The following is a 27,652-nucleotide window of genomic DNA, read 5'->3' as shown; positions in this document are numbered from 1 at the left end:
CTCATAGTCTCTCACACTGGCCCTGGCCCATCCCACCACATTTACTGTCGAGCCCTCGTCTTCTTTCTTCGCATTATTCTCACGGCTTATGAAAATATGAATCGTCTCTAAACGTCCCAAATTTTCCAAATCAAAAGGTCTGAAAGGCACGGAAATGAATTTCGGGAATTCATTAAAATCCCCACTATCTCTTGGCCTTAACCTCTATTGTGAATGTCTAAGACCAGACAGTAATTCTCCTAAAGAATATCTTTCTTATTAGAAGCTTAGCATGTTGACACGTTGTCTTAATCTGCCATGGCCAGCTCCCCCGTCTCCCTCGCACTCATTACCATGACTCCACTAAAGCGCTGACCTCCCAAGTGTGACAGGGAATTTAATACCAGCCGCCATTGGGGAAATGAATTGTAACACTCCTGATACTGATAATAAAGTGAACAGTGAGTGAGCACAGGACCGCAAATGCCTGGACCGGAGTGAATCAGTGTGACCTGACTGTAATGAGTGTTCTCTAACTGCTGAGGGACAGAAATATGTTGCTGCCATGGCGACGGCTGCACCGTGCGTTGTGATGACACAGCTGTTTGTATTCCGAAGAAAACGTGACTCGTGCGATTCGAGAAATAGTTTCACGAATAGCAATGACTTGGCAAGGATGACAACCCAGGCATTTTTGTGTTGTTGTTTTTTCCCACCTGAGCTTTGATATGCAAACTATTGAATAACAAAAAGGTGGAAATCTTAAAAAGATGAACAAGTCTTGAAATAACCTAGACATTTACTGTAAAAAATAAAATACAAATAGGATTTTCAATAAATATTAAATAAAACGTAATAATCAAAATGAAGAAAAAATGGCTAAATAATTTTTGTTTTGTTATTTTATTGATATTATATTATTTGATAAAAATAAATGCCAGGTATTAAAATTCTATACTATTTTTTTGTCAACATAAATAAACAAAATACTAAATATAATATAATATAAAATTCAATGCTAATTGTCTACATAAATAAAAATATAACAATGTAAAATATAATATAATAATAAATGGTTGATATTAAAATAAAATAATATTGTCTGCATAAATTAAAAAAATAAAAACTACAACAATAAAATAACTAATATAATATAATGCTGTCAAATCGATTAATCGCATCTAACATAAAAGTTTTTGTATATATATTATATGTATATGTGTGTGTGAATATATATATATATATATATATATATATGCATACATAGTTACATAAATGGGTGTGCACACACACACACACATATATATATATATATATATATATATATATAGTATATAATATATATACTGTAAGTATAATAATATATATATTAGGGCTGTCAAACGATTAATCGCATCCAAAATAAAAGTTTGTGTTTACATAATATATGTGTGTGTACTGTGTATAATTATTTTTAATACATAAATACCCACACATGCATGTGTATTTAAGAAATATTTGCATGTATATACTGTATATAGACTGAATGTAGCCTATATATAATTTTATATATAAATAACATTTTTCTTAAATATATACATGAGTGCATTTATATACAAAATAATTATACACAGTACACACACATATATTATGTAAACACAAACTTTTATTTTGGATGCGATTAATCGTGATTAATCGTTTGACAGCCCTAATATATATATATATATATATATATATATATATATATATATATATATATATATATATATATATATATATATATATATATATATATATATATGTTAGATGCGAATAATCGCAATCGGTTTGACAGCACTAAATTAATATACTATAATATAATAAATGGCTGATATAAAACTATATTTGACACTAAAAACTACAACAATAATATAATTTTAAATATATTACTATATATTATTAAAAATGATTAAATGTCAAATATACGCATTAAAGCAGAGAAAAAAGTAAGAAAAGTAAGCTACTGTAGTTCAATTCACCTTGATATCAGTAAGACAAATTTCCCATCTGGTACATCCAGATCTTCCAGCCTTATTATGTCCTGAATATGTCAAGGGACTAACATCTCCCACTGATGTGGGCAGAGCACAGTTCATGTAGGAGATGAGGGGAACGTACAATGCCAGTGGAAATTCATTTTACAGGACGGATCCTATTGGCGGAGAGTGCCAGGGAAGCCTCTTTGATGTTTGTCCAACAACTGGAGAAGGGAAAGAGATATCTGCTCTAATCGCACACAAAATAACCAACAGCCACTAACAGTTTACAACTATAGATATACGTATGAGTGTGGCTAATGTAGTTTTCTGTTGAGATTCAAAAAATTATATAATAATCACATTAAATAGGGCACTGCAGAAGTCTCTGTTTTGTTAACTGCAGCTCTTATAGATGTAAAAACTGCTGCAGAGGAAGATTGTCTCCACAGCAACACAAGGTTTTTGATCATTATTACTTAAATGTAGAAGTCAGTGAAATTACAATTTGGTTGATTTATACAAAATAGTATAGAATTTGAATTGTTTAATACTATTGTTTAATTTAATATGTAATATAATAAAATTACATTTTAAATATGATTACATGTAATTATATATATATATATACACTCACCGGCCACTTTATTAGGTACACCTGTCCAACTGCTCGTTAACACTTAATTTCTAAGCAGCCAATCACATGGCGGCAACTCAGTGCATTTAGGCATGTAGACATGGTCAAGACAATCTCCTGCAGTTCAAACCGAGCATCAGTATGGGGAAGAAAGTTGATTTGAGTGACTTTGAACGTGGCATGATTGTTGGTGCCAGAAGGGCTGGTCTGAGTATTTCAGAAACTGCTAATCTACTGGGATTTTCACACACAACCATCTCTAGGGTTTACAGAGAATGGTCCGAAAAAGAAAAAACATCCAGTGAGCGGCAGTTCTGTGGGCGGAAATGCCTTGTTGATGCCAGAGGTCAGAGGAGAATGGCCAGACTGGTTCGAGCTGATAGAAGGGCAACAGTGACTGAAATAACCACTCGTTACAACCGAGGTATGCAGCAAAGCATTTGTGAAGCCACAACACGCACAACCTTGAGGCGGATGGGCTACAACAGCAGAAGACTCCACCGGGTACCACTCATCTCCACTACAAATAGGAAAAAGAGGCTACAATTTGCAAGAGCTCACCAAAATTGAACAGTTGAAGACTGGAAAAATGTTGCCTGGTCTGATGAGTCTCGATTTCTGTTGAGACATTCAGATGGTAGAGTCAGAATTTGGCGTAAACAGAATGAGAACATGGAACCATCATGCCTTGTTACCACTGTGCAGGCTGGTGGTGGTGGTGTAATGGTGTGGGGGATGTTTTCCTGGCACACTTTAGGCCCCTTAGTGCCAATTGGGCATCGTTTAAATGCCACGGCCTACCTGAGCATTGTTTCTGACCATGTCCATCCCTTTATGGCCACCATGTACCCATCCTCTGATGGCTACTTCCACCATGTCACAAAGCTCTAATCATTTCAAATTGGTTTCTTGAACATGACAATGAGTTCACTGTACTAAAATGGCCTCCACAGTCACCAGATCTCAACCCAATAGAGCATCTTTGGGATGTGGTGGAACGGGAGATTCGCATCATGGATGTGCAGCCGACAAATCTGCGGCAACTGTGTGATGCCATCATGTCAATATGGACCAAACTCCCTGAGGAATGCTTCCAGCACCTTGTTGAATCTATGCCACGAAGAATTGAGGCAGTTCTGAAGGCAAAAGGGGGTCCAACCCGTTACTAGCATGGGGTACCTAATAAAGTGGCCGGTGAGTGTATATATATATATATATACACTACCGTTCAAAAGTTTGGGGTCGGTACGATTTTAAATACTTTTAAAAGAATTCTCTTCTGCTAACCATGGCTGCGCTTATTTGATTAAAAATACAACAAAAATCAGTTATAGTATTAAATATTATTCCAGTGTAAATCAGCTGTTTTCTGTGTGAATATATAGTAAAGTGTAATTTATTCCTGTGATCAAAGCTGAATTTTCAGCATCACCAGTGTCAGTGTCTTCAGTGTCAAATGATCCTTCACAAATCAGTATAATATGAGGATTTGATGCTCAAGAAACATTTATTATTATTATCAATGTTGAAACAGTTGTTGGTCTGTCAGTTGTAGTTTTTTTGTGTTTTTTTAGGATTCTTTGATGAATAGGAAGTTCAAAAGAACAGCATTTGTTTGAAATAGAATCTTTTGTAACATTATAAATGTCTTTACTGTCCTTGATAAATAAAAGTATTGATTTCTTTCCTCCAAAAAATAAAAATAAAATTCTCACTGACCCCAAACTTTTGAACGGTAGTGTATATATATATATACATATACGTATATATTTTTTTGAGGTTGAGTTGCTATACTGTTTTCTAGTAGACGTTCCTTGACTTTTTTTCCGTATTCTCTCAATTAATCTGATTAAGACTGATAAGAATAATAGACTACATGCATTGTATATTCAACAAAGATAATTACCACATCTAACGCAAAACTAACAAATGGAACAACTCATCTTTTACAAGTGAACCCACAGCGTTAACTGCTAAGGATGATGGACAGTTGACCTCAGATTTAATTGGCGAGGCTGTTCGGTGGAGAAAATGAGTTACAGAGTTCCCTGGATGAATAACGGGCGCTTGCCTAGAGCTTCTGCAAATTAAACATCTGCGAGCAATTCCTCCACTGATCATTTCATTTTCTAGCCAAAAGGGGAAGGTTCATCTTGCAGTTCAGACTAAAAGAAGAAAAATTACAATAACGATGATCAACTTTCTAAATATTTATAAGATCTCGCTGCATAAGAAAGTAGTTTCGTGTTAAAAGGAATTTCGAACTGTTTAAATTGGCCTGAAAAGGTCATTTCTGGGCGCTCTCTGCTGTGACCGTCTCCATATGAAGGCTGATTCACAAGCACAAATATAGCCTCACAGATTACAGCACTGGTGAAGCAACGATGAGTTAAAGCATCAGAAAACCTGAGGGCAATAAATGATACCAATCTTTATGTGACAAAATCAAGCTTCTCTGGGCCGGGCAATACATACAGCAAACAATAGAACGATATTAAACCTCATGCTGAGGACAATACTGCGGGCTTTGTGGAGAGGACATCCAGGACGTAAAGCAGGACAAAATGATGCTATCTATAAATGTAATATAGCTTATAGCTCAATGGGCCACATTTCTGCCACAGTTCAAGAAAAACAGGTAACATCTGGAATTTCATCTGGTAATATTATTGATAATCTTGTTTCAACTGGACAAAACTGAAAAAAAAAAATGTGCTGCATTTTTAAAAGTTGTTTCAGATTATTATTATTGTTATAATAATACAATTAGTAATATTAATAATATATTTAAATATATATATATTCAATATATATGTTTCAAATTATTAATAATAACAATAATAATATTATAATACGCCTCTATACACCTCTTTCAGGGCCTGTTTTGTGCATACGCAACGATTATAAATGAGGCCCCAGGTTTCTGGTTCCTCAAGACTCAAGAGAGCCCCAAACCTGACCCGGCTTCAGCACTCTTTTGTAACAGTGAGGCTTCCTGCCACCACATTTTTTTTTTTTTTTGGCTGGTCCTAACAACACCTCAGAACCCTCAGTTCACCTCATCATACTCTGCAAAATTCTCCGAAAACAGATTCGACCCTATGAAACCTCTCTGAGGATGCATGAATTAAACTGGTTTCCATGTAGAAGGCTAATTACACTCAACCCAGTCCAGCGAGATCCCATTTTCTGCCAAGCACACTTCAAAGTGGCTCGGAAAAGAGAGGGAAAATTGACATTGCATGTTGCGAATCAATAGATATTTACAGTATCTGTATTTTTTGTCCACTTTCAATGCTCCTAGTCAGAACTACTATTTTTATTTCCCAAGCTGCCTTTGCAAAAAATGGTTATTTGTAAAATGTTTGGAAATTTCTGGAAATGACTAAATGTTTTAGCGCTCTAAATTGTGTGCCACCGTTCCCCCTTAGTAACAGATTCATAACCCTCACTTTTGACCAAATGATGCTGTGGAAGAACTCTTTAGGAAGTGGTAATGTGTATAAATGGCAATTCATAAAATCATCAAGTTTGTCCCTGTTTACACTGAAAGCATGACAAAATGTTTTCTGTGTGCATAAAACACCCTGACAGAACCATTTCCCCATCGACTGCTGTCTGAAGATGAGGAATGTTCTCTAAATAAGATATTACTCTGTGGGATGAGAAATCTCCTTAGACAACGTTTGAAATGAGTCCCAATTACATCTTTGATCCAAACAGGCAGAGGAAAACAAAACACTTGCAACTGCATAAACGCATTCAGATTCAACCCCACTCAGACACGTCAGATTTGAAACCTGGAGACATGCTTAAAAATTTTGACTGATTTGTCCCAATTTAGATGGTCATGTGACCTAAATATGTTAAAATATGATAAATATGGTTAAGAAATAAACTCAAAAATAAACTTCCTGCCAATACTCTTGTGAAACAAAAAAGGAGACATTTTGCAGTCTTTATGCAGCTTTTTTCTGTACAAAAACAAAACGACAAAAAAAGCACAATAGAACTATCATAAAAGTAGTCCATCTGAATTCTAAAAGGCTGAAATCTAATTTGTTGTAACAGAAGCCATTTACACTGAATAATGATCTAAATTTGGGTTGTGTGATTTCAGAACACATGAAATATAGCACACAGAGTCTAAACTACTTTTATGGTTATTTTATGGTGTTTTTTGGACACATGAGATCACATAAAAAATGGGGCTGAGTAAATAATGACATTTTTGGTTCAACTATTACTTTAAAAAACAAGAATTATTGAATATATTGATATAAAAGGAAATAATCTGATTTAAAAACATGATATTATACATACACGATGTTATATGGGCCTTGAATAAATTCTAAAGCAATCAAAGTCAGGAGTATTAGTATGCAATGCTAGTTTCTTCCCACAGAATAGCTTAGTAAAGGATGAACATCATGTTCCCAGCGCAGTGAATTCCCAGCAGGGGAAGAGTGCCATCTTTGGGTAATGACAGAATGAATCTGCCTTACCATACTCTCAACATTGTTCCTAATACAGGGATTTACAAAAAACTAAAACAGTACAGTATGTCGAGTTAAAGCTGAAATGTATGGAAGCTCGTTTCTGCCACAGAATAAAAAATAAAAAAGGTAATTGGGACTTTTTCTCTCTCACAATTCTGCCTTTTTTCTGGCAATTGCGAGTTTACGTCTCTTTTTTTCTCAGAATCGCATGATATAAACTCGCACCTGCGAGTTTTAAAGTCAAAATCGCAAGATATAAACGTGCAATTCTGACTTTAAAACTCACAATTGCGAGTTTATATAATCGCAATCCTGAGAAAAAAAGAATTGTGAGATAAAAAGCCGCAATTAAATTTTAAACAGTTTTTTTCCGTGGTGGAAACAAGCTTCCATAGAAATGCGTACTTTTTATATAAAAAAACAACAACATTTATCCTGTTCCAGCTTAATGCAGAGACAACTATAAATAAGATATTAAAAGGTAGATTTCCCTGAAAAACTCGTTCATTTGAAAATTCCGACCAGCCTGACATAGCAACAGTGGCTCAAGCCAATGATGTGAGTTTGGGGGCGGAGCTATTTGCTTGTTTAACCAATGACAAATGAAGGGAGTGTTCTAAAAACCTTTTGAAACAGTCATTATTTTTGCTTCATTTGGTACTGCTAGAGGCACACCAAAAAAAAAAAAAAAAAAAAAAAAAATCACACAAAAAGTAAGACTTTTTAAAAATGTAATATAGTAACTGTTAATGAGTTGTATGAAGGTTTCTGCTTCATTAATTCAATAACTCTCTGTTCAGAATTCCGGCCAACAGAGTAATGCTTTAATTGCGAAAAAACATCCTGTGGTGGCATTATAATCATACACAAGTTTCACAGCATCAAAACCTCATTTGAACAGCCAAAGGCGCTCAACCATCTCCTGGCCTATCAAACGTATAAAAGCCAAAGAACACAGCAGGGTGAGTGTTTGATCGAGAAGTTGGACGAAATAAATACTTTCTTTCCCCCCCCCCTGGTGCTTCAAAAAACAGACCATACATAAAAGTGAAGAGGAGTTACCTAACTAGAGTCTAGATGATAGGCTCCGCAGGGTCTGTGTCAAAAGGCTCTTGGTGTTGAGCACCGCATTAAAGCATATCAGAAGAGTGCGTCTATGCCAATTACTTGCGATGACAGTAACCCTTAAAAGGCCTTCTGACAGAGTGGGCTCATTATCCACAGGAGGATTCCCCTTGAGTTAGTGTACTCAGAGCAGCTGGGTTTAAGGTCAAGGAGATCTGTGGCAGATTAAAGAGGGACCAAAATGATCCAATTAGCAATTTTGAGCGCTACAGATGTCTTTGTCTGGATGGAGAACACCTCAATTTTCTTTTTCGTCAAAGATTTGGATGCGAGGACTCAACATGACATCTGTGGAACAGCAGAGGTCTGCAGGCCGATTGACATCAACATGATGTTCTGTCACAAAAATATCACATCTGACAAATTTCAGCTAATAAAATGGACTTCTCCATCAAGGCCATTTTCATGGATTTCACCAGAGTTTTCATATCGGTGCATAACAGATAAAAACCAAAAGTAAAACAAATTCCTGGAGTGTAAATAAATTAAAAACAATACACTAAAACCTAAAATTGTTTTAAAAGCTACAAGTTAATTTTGGCACAACAAAATTATAATGTACAGTATAACAATTGTTTTTTTTGTTTTTTTTAGATTTGCTATACATTTAACAGTGTTATCGAATTATTAGTGTTTCTTAAGATAACTTTAAAGACTAAGTGATTATCAGATGATGTTCAATATCATACCAATAAATAAAAGGCAGATGCTATAAGGACAGATGCTATTTACACCAAGTGAAATCTCTAAAATTGCCTGTTAACTGATATATCCTTCATCCCTAACTGTACCGATAAATAGCACCCCTACTTTACACCGTACCACAACAACGCACAATACATTTAAATGCAAAGAAAGTGTCGAGCACCACATTAGCCAGCCATGATGAACAACAGAACATTATTTCAGTCGCTTGATTTGTACACTTTCTGCAGGGTCACGCTCGGTTGCGCCGCCCACAGTGAAATGTCACATAATGGCTCACGCGTTTGGGACAAAACACGGCTTAAATGCGGCTACTCACAGAACTGACACAACGTCCCCTCGCTGCACTTGGTAGTTCCTCACAGTCCAGCGGTTCAGCAGCACAACATCAGGTGACGACCCTCCATCTGGGTTCAAGGACGGCTGGGAAAGATTCAAACCAGGATATTTAAGAGTCTACACGGAGTCTACAAGAGTCTCTAGAAGAGTTGAGACAGATTAGAAACTTTTAAGTTTCATCATTTGTTCTTTTTGGTCTGTGATTTATTGCTTTAATCCTCCGCTCCACAAAACTACTGTAACTCTAAGAATAAACTCAGTGGCAGCAACTTTGCTTTAATTTTGTTCTGGAAAAGAATCGCTCTGTTCTTCATTCAGCCTTTCGACTGAAGGATAAAAATAGCGTCTGCAAGTTAACTTCGAAAACAGAATTTGTTTTTCTCTTAACTCTTTTTGTGGTGGTATATCAAACAACTTGTGTGTGACGAACCTTCTCAAACATGCAAGTCAGCGACTGACTTGATACACGGGCCTCCAATGAATCATTAAGGGAGATCTCTATGAGCCATTTCACGCTTGCTGGGATAATTGACAGAAATATCTCTTATCTGTCCTTCTAAAATAAATATCCCGACGAGCCTTCCCGCCTAGAGAATTTATCTGTCACAGCTGGGCGCTCTATCTTTTTTATTCAGACACATTTTCTCATTCTGTATTGGTGTCAGCTTTCAGCATTGTCCATGGAGTGACTTATTTGGATTCAAAGGCCGTGGATGGACCGGGTAAAGCCATTAGCAAATTTATAACACTATGAACCGAGATAGAAAACCAAACTCCAAAAGGAAAACAACAACACCACCACCACCAGTGTTTTGGTTAGTTAGTGTTCATTAGGTACATAATGAACCATTACTTCTGTTTGGCGAGGAAATGAGCATGGTGTATTCAGACGGGTTTCTCTCATTATTAGAGGTGTCTTTCATTGTGGTCTTAGTGCTATTAGTGCAATGTTTAGGACATTTGGTTTGATCGAGCCTTGATGCAAAGTCCTAATATTAAAAAAAAGGTTATTGAATAGAGATGCTTGTTAAAGTAAAGTTCTCTTAGGGCTGGGCAATATATTGAATAGTCATAATATATTTGCAATTATTTTGATGGTATTGTGAATATGGTCATGATTTTAATGTTCTTTTTATTGGCTATTAAGCTTCCTAAACTTTCGCAAAACTTTCCCGTAAGCAAGCAGAGATGTTTTAATAGTGCCTTTGATTTAAACTCGGAAAAAATGGTGCTAAACTTGGTGAGTTTGATGCATTTCTATGAATTAGTTTAAGCTGTTTGTCTCAATGAAACGATTCTAAGTTTTTCTTTGAGCGACTCAAAATTTGCATCATCACTCAAAAAATGTTTTTAAAAAACTAATTTTGTTACACTGCTGCATTTTAAATGGGAATTATTCAATATAATTCTGTTATATTACGGTATTTAACAGTAAATTGAAAACCAAAAAAAATATATATATATTAAATACCAAGATTTATTTATTTCCAAAATGTCGAAAAATATCTAGATATATTAAGTCCTATGACCATTTTTATTTTTCATATTATATAAATTATTACATAGAAATAGTGAAGATGGGGAAAGAAAATTACTATGGTGACAAATACAGTAAAGTGATAAAAAAAAGCCGGACTCAAACCTGCATCGCCCAAAAAAGCACCACAGCTCAACGTGCCAACAAAATGACCTTGAATTACCTTGTAAGTTGTTTCATAAGAAAACTGCACATCTTTGCTTTCAGCAAAGCTAGACTAAACCAGATTCATCAAAACAACAATGTTACCAAGAATAGTTTGATGAAATGTTTAAAGGACAACTCACCTGCATGGAGGCACCTTCTACGCGTGCCACATAGGCAAGACGATCTAAAACCGTCACTGTCACGGGGACGGCTACAAAGAAGCCACTAACAAACGCTCTGAAGTATCTTCGCCCAAAGCCCGTCTGCGCCATTGCCTGAAGAGAGAGAGATAGAATGAAAAGAGAAAATGACCTTGACTGGTTTAAAGAGTCTGGTAACATCTTATGAAGAAACAGCAAAAATGTTTTTGTTGAAGTCTTTCAGGCATGTTTCAGTGATGTGTTGGATGACTACTGACTAGCCTCACAAAGAGAACAAAAGTACCAAAAGCAGACCAGATAACCACACTTAAGCATGAACCATCTTGTTTTGAATCAAACTGCAAGGGACTAGTGAGGTCAAAAAGAAGAAAACACTCATAAAGCAACCATTTAAATAATGAATTTAGTAACTGCAACTCTATAGACCGTATTCGCAATGACAAAACTCTGTAGACCCAATGCATTAGAGCAGAAAACCCACTGAGGCATTGAAATTGAATCTGACAAGAGCACGCTTGCTCTAATACCATTAAATGATAGTGTGATGCTTGATTTGGAGGTACAAGGCATGCAATTATGCCTCTCGTTCATTATACAGAGTTCCCCATAGAAACAAAAAGACGAAGAGCGGCTTGTACTATTTTCCCAAAAAAGCCCTAAAGGTCTCCCGCAGCAACTTTGCAGGCTTACTGGTAAGCACTTGAAGAAAGTCTTGAAGACATTTGCTTGCAGGAGGGCATTCAAGATGTTACGCTGGTAGCAGGAATGAAGCAGAGAGTGAATCCAAACGCAAGCACTTTAATAATCCAACACACAGGTAATCCAGGGTAAACGCAGAACAAGGTATTCAGAAGAACAAGGAACAGCTACAAGCAAACATTAAACAACAACCGACAGCCAACAACTGAAACACAGGGGTTTAAATACACAGACAAACAAGCTAAACAAGATAACAAGGCGTGGTTAATTAGAGACACCTGGGGAGACTAATAGACATAGACGAGGAACACCTGTGGACACTGAGCAACAACATGACAAAAGACAAGACACATGGCAGGATAACATGACAAACAGGGAATCACATGACAGACAAGAACAAGGAACAAAACACAAAACCCACACCGTGACATAGCCCCTCCCCTATGGGCGGCTCCCGACGCCCATAAAAACAAAAAACAATAGTTCAGGAGGGTGGTGAAGCGGAGGCGGTCTGGGGGAGGGATGGAGGGCCAGGCCCGCACAGGGGAACGGGACCAGGACATAGTCATGGTGGACCTGGGCCATGAAGCGTGGGCGGACCAGGTTGTGCAGGCGACCAGGGTGGAGCAGGCAGTTCAGGTGGCCACGGTGGAGAAGACCCTTCGGGCGGCCAGGGCGGTGAAGACCCTTCGGGCGGCCAGGGCGGCGAAGACCCTTCGGGCGGCCAGGGCGGCGAAGACCCCTCGGGCGGCCACGGCGGTGAAGACCCCTCGGGCGGCCACGGCGGTGAAGAGGGCTTTCGGCTGGGCAGGACCAGCCGTGAAGAGGGCTCTGAGCTAAGCAGAACCAGCGGCGAAAGAAACTCTGCGCTGGACAGGACTGGCGCAGGATCAGTGAGCTCTGGTGCAGGATCAACGGCCCCTGGCGCAGGATCAGCAGGCTCTGGCGCCGGATCAGCGGGCTCTGGCGCAGGATCAGCGGGCTCTGGCGCAGGATCAGCGGGCTCTGGCGCAGGATCAGCGGGCTCTGGCGCAGGATCAGCGGGCTCTGGCGCAGGATCAGCGGGCTCTGGCGCAGGATCAGCGGGCTCTGGCTCAAGGGTGTGCGTAGCCCACACACACCACATGGCTGTGGCCATAATGGCCAGTGTTGCGGTCACTGAGGGTTCAGGCGGCGCATGCGTGGCGTGATCAGTCTCTGGCTGGGCAGACGTGACGTGAACGGTCTCTGGCTGGGCAGACGTGACGTGAACGGTCTCTGGCTGTGCAGACGTGACGTGAACGGTCTCTGGCTGGGCAGACGTGACGTGAACGGTCTCTGGCTGGGCAGACGTGACGTGAACGGTCTCTGGCTGGGCAGACGTGACGTGAACGGTCTCTGGCTGGGCAGACGTGACGTGAACGGTCTCTGGCTGGGCAGACGTGACGTGAACGGTCTCTGGCTGGGCAGACGTGACGTGAACGGTCTCTGGCTGGGCAGACGTGACGTGAACGGTCTCTGGCTGGGCAGACGTGACGTGAACGGTCTCTGGCTGGGCAGACGTGACGTGAACGGTCTCTGGCTGGGCAGACGTGACGTGAACGGTCTCTGGCAGGGCAGACGTGACGTGACGCGTCTCTGGCTCGGCAGAAGTGACGTGAAGCGTCTCTGGCTCGGCAGAAGTGACGTGAAGCGTCTCTGGCTCGGCAGAAGTGACGTGAACAATCTCTGTGCTGGATGGAACCAGCGGTGCAGGAAGCTCTGGGCTGGACTGGACCAGCGGCGAAGGAAGCTCAGGCTGGACGGGCTCTTGCTTAGGAGCCACCGGACACGTTGTTGAGGAGGCCATTCCTCTCCTCCTCCTCCGTCTCCGGACCACCGGACTCGGGACCACCGGAACCGGAACCAGCGGTGAATGCCGGGCATGACACGGGATGAAGCTCTCCAAACATTTGGAGAGCGCCTCTCTCCAGCCCAGACCGGAGAGATCGGGGAGCTCCCTAGGATTGACCTCCTTAGCCGCCAGCCGGTAACATAGTTTTATCGCCTCATCCTCTAGAGAGCAGGAGGCAGCAAGTGAGGCAAACCCCCAGGTGAACTGAAACAAATCAGGGCTCCTCAGGGCTAAGGCCGCGGTCTTTCCAGCGAACTCCAAGCTCATGCTGGGAAGATCAGGCGAGATCCGTGCTTCTGGATTCATTTTTGGTCGGTTGTTCTGTTACGCTGGTAGCAGGAATGAAGCAGAGAGTGAATCCAAACGCAAGCACTTTAATAATCCAACACACAGGTAATCCAGGGTAAACGCAGAACAAGGTATTCAGAAGAACAAGGAACAGCTACAAGCAAACATTAAACAACAACCGACAGCCAACAACTGAAACACAGGGGTTTAAATACACAGACAAACAAGCTAAACAAGATAACAAGGCGTGGTTAATTAGAGACACCTGGGGAGACTAATAGACATAGACGAGGAACACCTGTGGACACTGAGCAACAACATGACAAAAGACAAGACACATGGCAGGATAACATGACAAACAGGGAATCACATGACAGACAAGAACAAGGAACAAAACACAAAACCCACACCGTGACACAAGAGGCTCAAAAATCAGAGACTACAACAACTTAGATGTGAGGGTGAAAAACAAAAATGCTGAGCGAATCACAACGCAGTGCAGGATTTGTCAGGGTTGCACTGCTCAAACAGAGAAAATGACCTTTTGTGGTGGAAAAAAAAGACACCTTCCTAGTCGAGGCAGCAACACTAAAGTAATACAAACTTAAACTTTGCATGAAATGGCATTCGCAAACCATTTTACTTCTTTGTAGGCTTTCCTTTAGCTCAAAGTAGATCGTGGTGCTAGCAACACCAAGGTCATGGGTTCGATTCCCATGAAAAGGAAGAACTGATCAAATGTAAATGCGCACCTTGAATGGATTGCTTTGGAAGTTGCTTTGGATAAAAACATGCATAAACATAAACTTCTGTAACTTCTAAACTTCACAATTATGAGAAATAACGTCTCAACTGTGAGAAATTAATTAAAAATTGTGAAATTGCTACGTTCTCCATCGACACCTGTGGTCGAAATATAAAAAAGCAGGTTACTTGTAGAGGATGTTTTTTACTAGATACACAGATCACTTTAACTCAAAACAATTGAGGAAACCAATTTCCTTAAAATTATTAAGTAAAAAAACTCATGCATAATTGAAAAAATGAAGTTATGTGAACTTGACATTTTAAATTACGCATTGTTTATTTACTTGTACTGTAAAAAATTATATGATCAATAAGTTATGACAACATATGTTTTTACATTGCTTTAACTCATCAAAATAAGTTAACCAATTTTTAACTTTTTCTAAGATTCAACTAATTTTTAAGTCAGTTTAATGTAATTTAAGTTGAAACCAACCGTAAACCATAAACAAGCAAGTTGATTGTATTTAATATAAGGCAGCAACTTTTTTTTTACAGTGTATTAATTTTAAGGCAAAGGAGTTTCCTCTCTTTTTTTAAGTTAAGTCAACTGATTTTACACAATCACTTTTTACAGTGTAGATGCACAGATCACGGATTATAAAAAAAACCAACAAAACCAACTTTACTGTATATCCAAGAAATATGTAATCTGAGCAAGCCATAGTAGCTGGACCCTTCTTTTTTTTTTTTTTTTTTTTTTTTTTTTACTTTTCTGATAAAACAATCACATAAGTACAAATGTCAGAAGTTAGAAATCTCCTGCAAAAACTTCACAGCTCTGAATATAAATCATTTAGTACTGTAGTAATTCATTTTTTTAACAATATTTTGACTTTTTATGTTGAGACTTTCTAAAGCAAGAAAAGTGTACAATTGTCAACATTATAAAAAAATATTTTTTTATATTGAAAAATATAAAAGAAATTCTTAAATATTATAAAAGACTAAAATACATATGATTATCAATATAAATTTTGACATAAATTCAAGTAAGTATGTTAGAAGGCAGGGTTTAATGAAATCACAGTTGCAACAACAGTAAAATTGTGAAATATTATTACAATTTAAAATAACTGGTTTCCATTTCAATATATTTTAAATATAATTTATTTCTGTGATGCAAAGCTGAATTACTCCAGTCTTCAGTGTCACATGATCCTTCAGAAATCCTTCTAATATAATGATTTGCTGCTCAATAACTATTTCTTATTTTCATCAATGTCAAAAACTTGATATAAAACAGTTTGATATTTTGGAAACCGTGATACATTTGTTTCAGGATTCTCTAATAAATAGTAAGTTATGCCAAGTTAATGAATTTTGATTAAACATTATTTTTCTCTGGAAGACCTTGCAAGAATCAAACACAATAACATGTGTTAATAATGCCGTCAAATGTTTGGTTACCAACATTCTTAAACATATCTTCTTTTGTGTTCAGCAGAAGAAAGAAATGAATGCAGGTTTGGAACAACATGAGGGCGATTAAATGATGACAGAATTTTCATTTTTGGGTCAACTATCCCTTTAAGAAAGTAAACAGGGTCAATTTTGATTTCACATCTTCGTCTACCAGATTCTCTGATGTGTCTCTGGCACTTCTTGTAGTGTTAAGTATTAATTCGCTTAGTTCGTGAAGAGATGCATCTAGCACAAGAGTGCGACTAATGAACTATTATGACAACGAGTGGCTAAATTATCCATGGTGTTCTGGGTAGACCTGCCAAGTGCCAGCTGTCAGGTTGCTCTAACAATAATCCCTCACCAGCACATACAGTGAAAGATTGCCAATCACCACGGAGCCACACAACACATGACAGGCTACAAAAAAAGAAAGAAAAAAAGTCTATTTTTGCTTGTCCCGAGCCACAATCCTATATTTTTCCTTCAGGCTACAAACAGAGAGTGAAGTAATGGTGTAATGCCCAGCCCGAGGCTCTATATACAGTAGATGGTTGGCACATGGATCTCAAAGGTGCGTAAAGTGGAGCATCTAATAGTTTATTCTTAAAAACGGGCAGATGGGAGAATCTAGGACTGGTGCGTGGTGATCAAAAGAAAACGTCAAGTTCATTTTTCATCAAAGGCCCCTTTCAGAGTCAGAGTCGAGAACATTTTCCACCATTCTCCATGTGCTAAGGACAGAAATAAAACCGCGAGCGATAAAAAAAAACAAGGTTGGCACAGCAGGTGTGCAACAAAGATGGTTTTTTTTTGTAGCCGAACCCAATTAAAAATGTGTTTCTAGAGTTGAAAGCAAATGCCTCTGTGATATTAGGTGACCGTTCCACGCAGCTGCGAAGCGGTGCATGGTGGTCTCCAGCAGAATCAATTTATCATATGCTTCCCGTTTATAACTCCTAACCCATTTATCCTGCAAGTAATACTGTCAAATATGCCACCTGCATAAAGAAAAACTGTAGCCTGTTACCTTTGTTTATATGAGCGTAACCATTTTAATTGCACTAGTCATCAAATATGTCGAAAAATGCTTAGTGAACTCGCTGCTTTAGGGTAATTTGAAACTGCAATGACAGATTTCCACTCTTGACAAGGCAATTTTCGGTTTCCTTGATGCATGGGCATATTTTAACAGTGCATTTCACAACACGATGCTGACAGGCGGAATCTGGTTAAATTATCTCAATGTCTGCAGCTGTATGATTTCAGCTGGAATGCTTGACCATTAGTCTGCATCATAGCAGCGGTGAGATTAATGATGTTCTGCAGACAAGCAGACAGAAAGAATGACACTGACTCACAGTATCCTATGGTAAAACTTTTGAAAACAGTTAATAATATGCACTAAGTGAAATGTTGACTGATTTTAAGGTTCACATGCATCTTAAAAAGCCTTTCTTTTTTTATAATATTATTTAAAAAATATAATTATATATATATATATATATATATATATATATATATATTATAACATTTAGTTATATATACTTATATATATATATATACCGCATATAACATATTTCTCATTTTCTTTTAGTAAAGACATGTATATGCAGTGTAGTTATGTGGGTAACCAAACAGTTGATGCCATAGTATATGGGTATTTTTTTTATGGAAGTCAATGGGGCCCATTAACGGTTACTGGCATTTTTGTGTTCAGCAGAAGACAGAAATGAATGCAGGTTTGGAACAACTTGAGGGTGAGTAAATGATGACAGAATGTTCATTTTTGGGTAAACTTTACCTTTAAATAGTTTATATATTTAAAGCTGCAGTCCGTAACTTTTTTTGTTTTCAAAATTTACAAAATGTATACAATAAGCAAGTACATCATGAATCCATTTTCCAACCCGTGTTTTGAATCACTTCGGTACACCTATAATAAGTGTTTATATTCGGACTATTTTAGACTGGTTCGGGTTGTACCATTGCCCAGTAGCCTACCTGCGTGACTCGTCATAGATATAAACAGAGAGAAATAGCTGCGGCTACACTACTCTTCCGTAGGACGCATCCCAGACAGCAACATAGTGTCGACTCGGCACAGATTCGGTCCACATCTGGTATGTGTTGAATCCACGTGTACCAGATGTGGGCCGACACTATGTTGCTGTCTGGGATGCAGTTCGGTTTATTAACCGCAAGAGCGCCAAAAGATACGGACTGCAGCTGTGTATGTAGTTTATTAAATATATGTAATAATATATACAACCATTTTATACTGCAAAGCCAATATGAAGTGATGTTTTCACAAGTTACTGATTAGAAATTCTAAATAATCGTGTTCATTAGGGCAGATACAGAGGGCAGCTTTAATTAATTAGCCTAGAATCTAAATCCAGCATTCCTATGGGAGAATCTTTTTATATCAGTATATTCACGTGTTGGCAATATATTATATATATATCGCATAAAAAATGACAATGCTGGTCTTTACTCCTGAACTGAGAGACTGTGAAGAGCAGTAAACAATGCTCAAAACATCATAAACGGCCTACCTAAAAATATATATACATTATTAGGACAATTAACATTTGGGCAGCATTAGCCTGTTTTAAAACCCCATAGAAAGATCTCGAAGAAAACAGCGAATTAGTCTTCTGGGTTCTGACGTCACACCTGCACCACTCGGAAGTCCCGCCCTACATCTTTTCTTGTTTGAGAAAGCAAACTCGGATATACATCAAAACAGTGAAGACTATCAAGGAGGTGCATTTAACTCAGTTAGGAATGGATTACTAATTAGTAACACACTGTTTACTGCACAGTATACACTGTCTACTAAAAAAATAACATGAAATACTAATATACAAAAACAAACTATTTGAATGTTATTGAACTATATCACCATCACATGACCTTTTAACAAAGCATGTGTGTATAAAGTGGCTTCCAGTTATCATTCTGGATATAAAAACTATTATTTTGCTTTTGCATAACAAATTCTTAACAGCTATCTCTTTACATTAAATGTTTAAATTTGTGTCTGATACAAGGTTGTGATTCTGGAAATGGAAGGTCAAGTCGATTCAAGTGCACTGCATTGTGGGATATAGTATTCTGTATAGTTATGATGCTGCACATTTGTATTACAAAATAATTACAGGTTTTGAGACACAGCACGTGAGCTCTGACAGATCGCCAGTTCATACAACAGTAGGCTACAACATTAGCAAATGTCGTAGTCTTATCTTACATCTCTCTTGTTTCATTTTGTTGTGTACTAAGTTAAAAACTGCAACACTAGCTCACACTACATGAGTAAATCTACTATAGTTTAGCGTGAATGGCGACCACGCTGGATTGACAGGACATGTCGCTACTACTATAAAAAGAGCAAACTATGGGCGTGTGATGAACTTTATCACGGATGGATGCAATTAACACACAAAAGCAAAAGTGAAGCATTAACCCTTCAGCACTGGTAATGTCTGAATGCTGAGTATCAATGGTTTCAGACGTGTCAACACACTCACCTAATGTCTTTATGTATGTGCTGTACGTCGCTCCGTCAGTGGGACACCACGCTCGCTGCTTCCCGGGTCCTAAAGCCCTCCATGTCTGAATCATATTCCTGACAGGAAGATTACAAATATATAATAATATATGAGGAAAAGCCCTCACAAAACCTACTATACATTATTAAGTTCATATTCAATTTTAGCATAAGAAAACAAGGATATGAGTAAAAAAAGAAAAGGAAAAAAAAAGCGTCTTTATTATGGCGCCAAATGATTGCCCATTGTATCAATAACATGATACACATACTACTGCATGTCCACAAAACATTGTATTATGGTCATATAAAGAAAAGAAAAGACACATTTTGTTTTTAAAGTAGGCCTATGTGGCAGATGTAAATGTTGGTCATTTAGAATTTACAAAATTTACCACCAAATTGACCAATTATGGGAACTCCATCAAATTGTAAAAAAATGATATGATCATTAAGTTATGACAAAATGTTTTTACACTGCATTAACTCATCAAAATAAGTTAAGTCATTTTCAACTTTTTTTTAAGTTGTACAAGATTCAACTCATTTAGGTCAGTTTTAATGTCATTTAAGTTGAAATGTCTTAAACATCCAAGTTGATTGTACGTATAAATTTAAGGCAGCAACTTTCATTTATTTACAGTGAGTTAAAAGAAGCCGTGGTTAATGACTCTTTGTAGTCTTCGTATTGGATCTATCTCAAGAGCAGCAATAATAAATGAAAACTCCCACTTTACATCAATCAACCTTTATTTGTGTGATGGTTAATATTCAACATTTACAAATAAAAACTTTAGTTGCAACATTCAAAGCTATGAACTGGTTACATTTTCATATAAACACCTTTTGTACAAAATCTGTAACACATGTGGCTATATGGAATACTTTCATCCCATTGTATGATATAAAGTACAACTTTACAAGTTCAAAAAATTGAACAGAAAGAGTATAATCCATAAAAAGGAGAGTGAAAGGAGAGAAGAGGAGAGGAGAAATACAAGCGTCCTACGACTTGACCATTGGCAATCCATCGAAATTACAAAACATGATTGCCTGAAATGAGCAACTCTCGTAAAACATGGGAATATGAGAACATTTGCTGCAAAGCCGTTAATAAAATAGGGAACAAGCGAATCGGTGCCCATCTGTAAGAATTGTGTCACTGTTCCAACTTTAGTTTGATTTTTCGTGCTTCAAATGTTTTAGGTTGCCAAAAAAAATACAGCACTTTGTACTTTGTATTTATCTACAAAAATGCAATAAAATAACAGGGGACATTTTTGCTATGAACAATTTTGTATAAAATGCAGACCATTTCGATTGTCCACGTGATTCCCGAAGGCTGTTGCATGTTTTTGAAGTTGTATTTCAACAACTAAATACATCAAATTATCCATTATTTATTAAAGGAATTGTGGGCTTTCAAGCTGGCAGTGAAAAAGCTGTTTGTTACGATCAATTTGACATCAAAATGTGGCAACGTTTCTCTTTTCTTTTGAAATGCAACTTCTTAAATGTCTAAAAATCAGCCGTTTCATTAAACATTTGCTGGCTTTGTTAGCAAGATGAATGTTTTGATGTTTTAAGTTAATTTTCCAAGTTAAAAATGACACATAAAATTATTTATTTGAATGATTTAAAGAAACTTTCAATGAAAATATGGTGCAAAAAATTACTCTTAAAAAAAAAAAACAATATAAAAGATAAACCAATATAAAAGAAAATCAATTCCACACAGCATTTCCTAAACTTTGTGTTTATCATCTATGACCTAAAGTCCAAATAAGAGTCCAAATTGAATTTCTGACCTCGATGTGAACAGTTCTGTCGGATTTAACATTTAAAGGAGAAAGAAACACAGATTTGATCCAGCCAATATTGTTCGGAAGTGACTGCGGCGACACAACCTGATTTAGGATCTGGCTGCTGGGAAAAGTGTTTGTTTCTATCACTCTTTGCAAACTACAATGGTTATATTGCTTTGTAACTGCTCATGCCCCATGCAGTCTTGATCTACGCCTCTGCACACGGTTTAAGAAGCACATTGTTGAGCACTAGCGGTCACGCTAACTTCAGGTAAGCTTTCCTAACTACTCTCACTGACAAAGAAGTTAATACTGTTTGCATCTTTGGCACAAAACTCGGAGACCACACAATTTCATCACATGGCACATTTAAACGGTCAGGCAGTTTCGGTAGATACGAGGCTACATTAGAAAAAAAAAAACACTAAGAAATATGTAGCACCTTTTAGCCATTCCGGAAAGTACAAAGCGGTTAAAACGGGATGCAGGTCTAGCTGCACGCCTCGGTTCGTGTAAGACCAAAAAAAGAAAAGAAAAAGACTGCCATAGTGTGGAAAGAAAAGCTGTACAACACTGATTTTGTACTTCTATCAAAAATACCTTGCTAGCAATATGTTTCAGTGCACTCTAAATGGGATATGGACCTGCCAGATCTTCAGATTTTTGCTGTAAATTACATGCCATTTTAAAGCGTACATATAATCTCTTCAAGGCTTTTCCAGTACATTATCATTTCCAGCTGTAACTGCATATCAGAAGGACTGTGTCCGGTTCAGTTCATCGGTGAAGAACGTTTCTGAGCTGCACTTCCACAAAATAGTCACCCAAATATGCAGCCGAAAAATGAAATTAAGATGATCTAACTTAATATCAACGAACAAAAATGAAATGAAAAAAAAACATTCATCATGGGTGCATTCCGATTTACTTTCATTTCCATTCTAGAATACAAATCGCTAAATTAAAACCAAAATGTATGGAGGACTATGAGTGAGATATAATAAATAAATCTTTAGCAAAAATGTCAATAAACCATAAATGTGTGTATGTCAATGAATACATAGAAGTCCAAAGGATTTATTTATGTAATCAAATGATTGTTTTTATTCAATTTTATTTTAAATTATATTTTGCATTGATGTATTAACATTTATTTATCGACCTTATTTATTTCAAAGATTCAAGAGATAGTAAATATAATTCTCTTTATTTATGAAATGTGTCAATAAATAAATACATAAATAGCTTTTAAATTAAACTTTTGGATTTGGACTTTGATTAATTTATTACCTTTTTGTATTTGGCATTTCTTGATGCATGTATTGACATAGACTTATTTATTCATTGACACTCTTATTTAATAGATTTGAAAGATTTATTTATGAATATGCCACTCCCTGTCCTCCTTGCATTTGAAAACATTCCCAATTATGATACATAGCCTAGACAGCTGCAAAAAAATGCAACTTAGTCCCAGTTTGCGGTTAGCGCGGCGGACACTACAGCTGAGAGACCTTCCTGGGGGTGGGCCTGTGGCGCGGTTCGGAATTAATTCGCTGTGTGCGGTTCAGTTGGGGTTTTGCGGTCAGGCTGGGGTTGTCAGTACTGGGCGGCACTGATAGACTGTGAGGCAGTGGCGTCGCTCGCCGGGGATTGTTCCGTTCGTAGACGCTGTAGGGAGGAGGAGTCTTGCTGCCCCGCCGAATGGGCATGTCCATGGGAACGGCGGGGGGCAGAGGAGGGTCGGGCGGCGGGAGGTCGATCCCACACGTTTCAGAGACGCTGCAGCGGCTGAGGGACGAGATGCCGCTGCTGTAGCTGCCAGAGCGGGCAGGGGAGTGAGATGCCAGGCTCCCCATTGGCAAGCCATCGGTCGGGGAGGGCGTGAGGGGCGGCACCATTGACTGCAGAGCAAAATCAAGCACAAGCAATTCATTAACCCGTTCACAAGTAAGTTAAAAATATGCCCGGTGTGACTTTTTTAAAGCGACCATTATTTTAGAACGTATCACCTTATTATTTTCATGTCAAGCTTGTCATGTGACACCGCAGCCACAATAGAGTGCAACAGTCGGGTTTCGAGAGTAAAAGCTCCATTCATTCCATAGGAAAACTGATTTTAAATGATAACTTTAAAACCTTTAAAAGACAGCCCTACTGTGAGCTACGATGTTGTTAATCCATGTTTTTGCTTCTGCTGAAGCCATCAGCCTGCATTATTTCAGCTTATTTTTTTTACAATTATCGTGTTGGACATACATTACCCATGATGCTGTATAGAATCAGAGAGTTGAAAAAAGCAACATGCGCCAAAATAGCTCCCATGAAATTTGATTATGCTGTTCGCAATGCTTCATGGGATTTTTGTTATTTCCCCCACTAAAGCCATTAAGTACACAGTATTGTACCTTTGTCTTTTTGTCTAATATTCATTTTTACTTTGTTGTGATTCACCTTGTAGCTGACTGGCTTGGTTCAGAGCTTATAACTCTTTAATAAAGACTTTTTTAAAAATCCCTATGGGAATAATGAATGGAAGAATAACTTCCGGAACTATAGCGTCACTCTATAGCGCTTTATGGCTGATATATCGGTTTAATTACATTTTTTTATTCAAAGTATTTCATATTTATTCAAAATAAAAAACTAGAACGTTTTAGTATTGTAATTTTACAGTTATACTATAAAATAAAATTATTTTTATTATTTTTTTATTAAATACTCAATTTCTTTACAGTACGTTTACAATATTGCAATTTCACAATTATTATTATATTTTTATACTTAATTAGTCAAAAACTATGTGTTTTTTTAATGTGCCTTTGCAAACTCAAGTGGAGAGATATTTTTGTAAACTCTGTTAACTTCATGGTTACTGAAAGGGGTTTGAGTTAGTTCTTGTAAAAAACCAAACAAGTGTGAATGCCCAAATAAATAAATAAATAAATAAACCGTTAAGCCCTAAAAGGATGGTTCATATAGTAAAAACTAATATTCCAGCTTTTTAATACAATTTTTTAAATCACCCCACTCATTCTAGAATGATTCATTCTTTCCAAATATAGCTATTCAAGTCATCTGGTAAACATTCCTGTATTTCTTTTCATTTTGTCCAATATCGTGCAGCCCCATAATAGTGTGAATTAGGCATAAAGGAATCACCTTCTGAGGGGAGCGGGCGGTCGGCATGGGAGACAGTGACCTCACATTCTTGCACAGAGATCCTATTCAACACACACACACACAAACACAGGAACAAAAGGACATGTCATTGAGCCGTACATGACTGATTCAGGTGTAACGGGTGTATTATATCTCACAGCAGAAAGCTGCATTACCCGTCTCAGGTGTGGGGAGATTGGCTTCACACCGTGGTAATGGTGAATCCACTGGTATTTGGAACGGAATCATCCTCTACAAAGGATATAAAAGATACAAATCTCAGTGACTCCGCTACACCTTCTATGTGTCTTTCTCTCTGGACGTTTACTGAACACTGAGCGCTGGACTTTTAAAAACAACATGAAAGCAAAATGGACTTTACTTTAATTATAAATATAACCGATTTTACCAATGTAAAATGTAATGTTTATATATAGTTTAAATTTATATTTATAATATTTACAAAAAATCTAAATTATATATAATATATTATACATATATATATTTTTTACACTATATAGTGCATAATAGTAATTTTTAATTACTATTTAATAAATTATTTTTTAATACTTAATATAGTTTAAATTATTATTTATGCTATTCACATACAAAAATGTATAAATTATAAATAAGTTATATATAATAATATATGACAATATAATATACATTTTTATTATTTTTACATTATATAATGCATAAAGTCATTTTTAATTACCATTTTCAATATTTAATTAAATAAAAAAAATCCTTATTTTCATTATAAGGACAAGTAATATATTTAATACATAATAAATGTTTAGAAAAAAATTCTCTTCAAATAATTGTAGTTGTTTTGAACTTTATATTCATCAAATATTTATCATTCATCATCAAACTTAACCTCAAATTTTTTAAATAATATGTATATATATATATATATATATATATATATATAAAATGTCTAAATAAAATGTTTCTGAAGAATATATGAATTGTGCAAATCTCCACTACAATACTTAAATATCATGTGTGGCTGCTGAGATGTTGCTATGTGGATGCTAAGGTGTTTTGGGTGGTTACTTACAGACTCAAATCAAGAGTCCACCTTTACGTTTTTAAAATATTATGGTCTCTAGATATGGCTTGAGTCAGCTTTATGATAATTTCAAATAATAATCACAACAATCAAATCTTGATGGATAAAAATGAAGCCCCACACTACATGATTTCCTACTGAATATTGTGTTTGGCTTGTAATTGTTACATGTGTCTTTGACCGTGCAGGCACAGCTGCACTGACCTGTGTGTGTTCCAGCGGGCTGGGGAAAATGCCGCTGCAGAGTCTGTCCCGCGGAGAGAGGCAGGCGTTCTCTCTGGAGTGCTTGTGCTTGTCAGACGGCAGTGGAGAAGCTAATGAAGAGGAATAAAGACACGTAGAGCGCGCGTTGAAAGGATACAAAATAACAGAGGAAATGAGGCAATGCTGCAAAATGATGCCAATTATGTTGTGAGGCACGGTAAGTACTGCCCGCTTCCGAGTGCCGTATTGCTTATAGTCTATTGAATTCACTCACCTCTATTGCTGGAGGGTGCAGAGCTGTTCACATTGTGTGAGCCAGAGTGATTTGAGCTGAGACTTGAGGTAGATGGACTGGGCTAGAAAAAATACAACAGATAAATAATGTGATTTAGTATTTTTTTTGTGCAAGTAAATTTAAATACAAATGATCATATAAATATAAATTATATATATATATATATATATATATATGCCTTATTATCTATAAATAATTGTACACATTCATATTAGTATTAATAAGTATGATTTTGAATAGGCATATTTATACAACAGGTACTTCTGGTCCTCGAATCTGATTGGCTGAGAGGTCTTTCCACCCATGCGATATTCTACCAGTATCAGCACGGGAACCGTTTTTCAATGGTGGAGGAGTGAACCCACTATAATTTTACAAATACGGTATGTAGTTTTAAGAGTTTTTTTGGTAAGAATATAGTTATTTAAACTTCAAATATACGGTTTATTTATAAAGATTGAGCCTATTTTTGAAAATTTGCTTCAACTTTTTCGGAGACGTGAGCTCCAGGCCATCAGTGGCCGTTCAGCATGTACCCGCAGAGAACAGCTTTATCTCGGCCAGTCCTTCGGGAATTTGCCGCTCCCTCTGAAAACATGTCGTTAAACATGAGAAATAGTTCATTTTGGGTATTTTTAACAGGCAACCTTTGGTCTCATTAATATATTATTTGTTCAAGAGCAAAAGTTTTGGCTGAGGGCAAAGTTGCATAACTTTATATAACTTCAATGCTGTATCAGAGTGCTGCCTTTGTACTTTTGACTGAATTGCTTTGCAACTTTTATAATGGCTATTGTTGTTTATTAAATATTACTGTTCATTGACATTATTTTTTACTTTCAACAACACATTGCAAGACACAACCAAACTGACCAGGGTTTTCATGGGAAATCCCCATAACCGTTAAAAGGATACTAGGACAAAGATATCGCTTTACTCAGCGTATTAAGAATATGAGTATGTTGAATATGAAGGTTGTATCAGATGCAGGTAATCACACTCGCTTATTCAATCTCTCTCTCATAATACTCTACATAATAATTGTAGTATATAGCTTTATAACAGAGACTTGGGCTCATCTATTAAACTTCATCTTGAGATTTGATTACGCGGCGGACGGAAGTAGTTCCACACACAAGAGGGTAATTTAAGACACCCCATTTTTGTTTCTTATGCAATATCACACTCGTAGTCATGTGATATGGCTATATATACCTACAGCACTCAGGTAAATCACAGCTGTGCTGATATAGATCCATATCGCACGCCTACTCGTGTGATATGTCATTTTAAAATTGTAATACCAATAATATAACTCACTTGCATGTTGAAGACCTCATCCGAGCTCTCTGATTGGCCGG

General features: G+C 37.2%; 2 protein-coding genes across 3 annotated transcripts in view; both read right to left on the bottom strand.

Moving 5' to 3' along the window:
• The window catches only part of immp2l (inner mitochondrial membrane peptidase subunit 2), a 96,945-nt gene extending 77,111 nt beyond the window's left edge, over positions 1-19,834 (bottom strand). The window contains exons 1-3 of the mRNA XM_056270957.1: positions 19,731-19,834; positions 11,103-11,237; positions 9,259-9,362 (exon numbers count right to left, since the gene is read on the bottom strand). Of these exons, the coding sequence (XP_056126932.1) occupies positions 9,259-9,362; positions 11,103-11,234 (236 nt within the window). The 5' untranslated portion in view covers positions 11,235-11,237; positions 19,731-19,834. The remainder of the gene's footprint in view (positions 1-9,258; positions 9,363-11,102; positions 11,238-19,730) is intronic.
• A 3,190-nt stretch (positions 19,835-23,024) lies between these two features.
• dock4 (dedicator of cytokinesis 4) overlaps positions 23,025-27,652 on the bottom strand; it is a 71,745-nt gene continuing 67,117 nt past the window's right edge. For both annotated transcript variants that reach the window (XM_056270949.1, XM_056270950.1), the window contains 6 exons: positions 27,612-27,652; positions 26,271-26,352; positions 25,997-26,106; positions 24,894-24,969; positions 24,718-24,779; positions 23,025-23,459 (listed from right to left, as the gene is read on the bottom strand). The exon at positions 27,612-27,652 is cut by the window's right edge and continues 80 nt beyond it. In XM_056270949.1, the coding sequence (XP_056126924.1) occupies positions 23,055-23,459; positions 24,718-24,779; positions 24,894-24,969; positions 25,997-26,106; positions 26,271-26,352; positions 27,612-27,652 (776 nt within the window). In that variant the 3' untranslated portion in view covers positions 23,025-23,054. The remainder of the gene's footprint in view (positions 23,460-24,717; positions 24,780-24,893; positions 24,970-25,996; positions 26,107-26,270; positions 26,353-27,611) is intronic.

This window comes from Rhinichthys klamathensis, unplaced genomic scaffold, assembly GCF_029890125.1.
Source record: "Rhinichthys klamathensis goyatoka isolate OS25496 unplaced genomic scaffold, OSU_Roscu_1.1 h1tg000310l_1, whole genome shotgun sequence".
NCBI lineage: Eukaryota > Metazoa > Chordata > Actinopteri > Cypriniformes > Leuciscidae > Rhinichthys > Rhinichthys klamathensis.
Note: the sequence above shows the minus strand (reverse complement) of the source record. Positions and strands in the feature narration are given on the sequence as shown.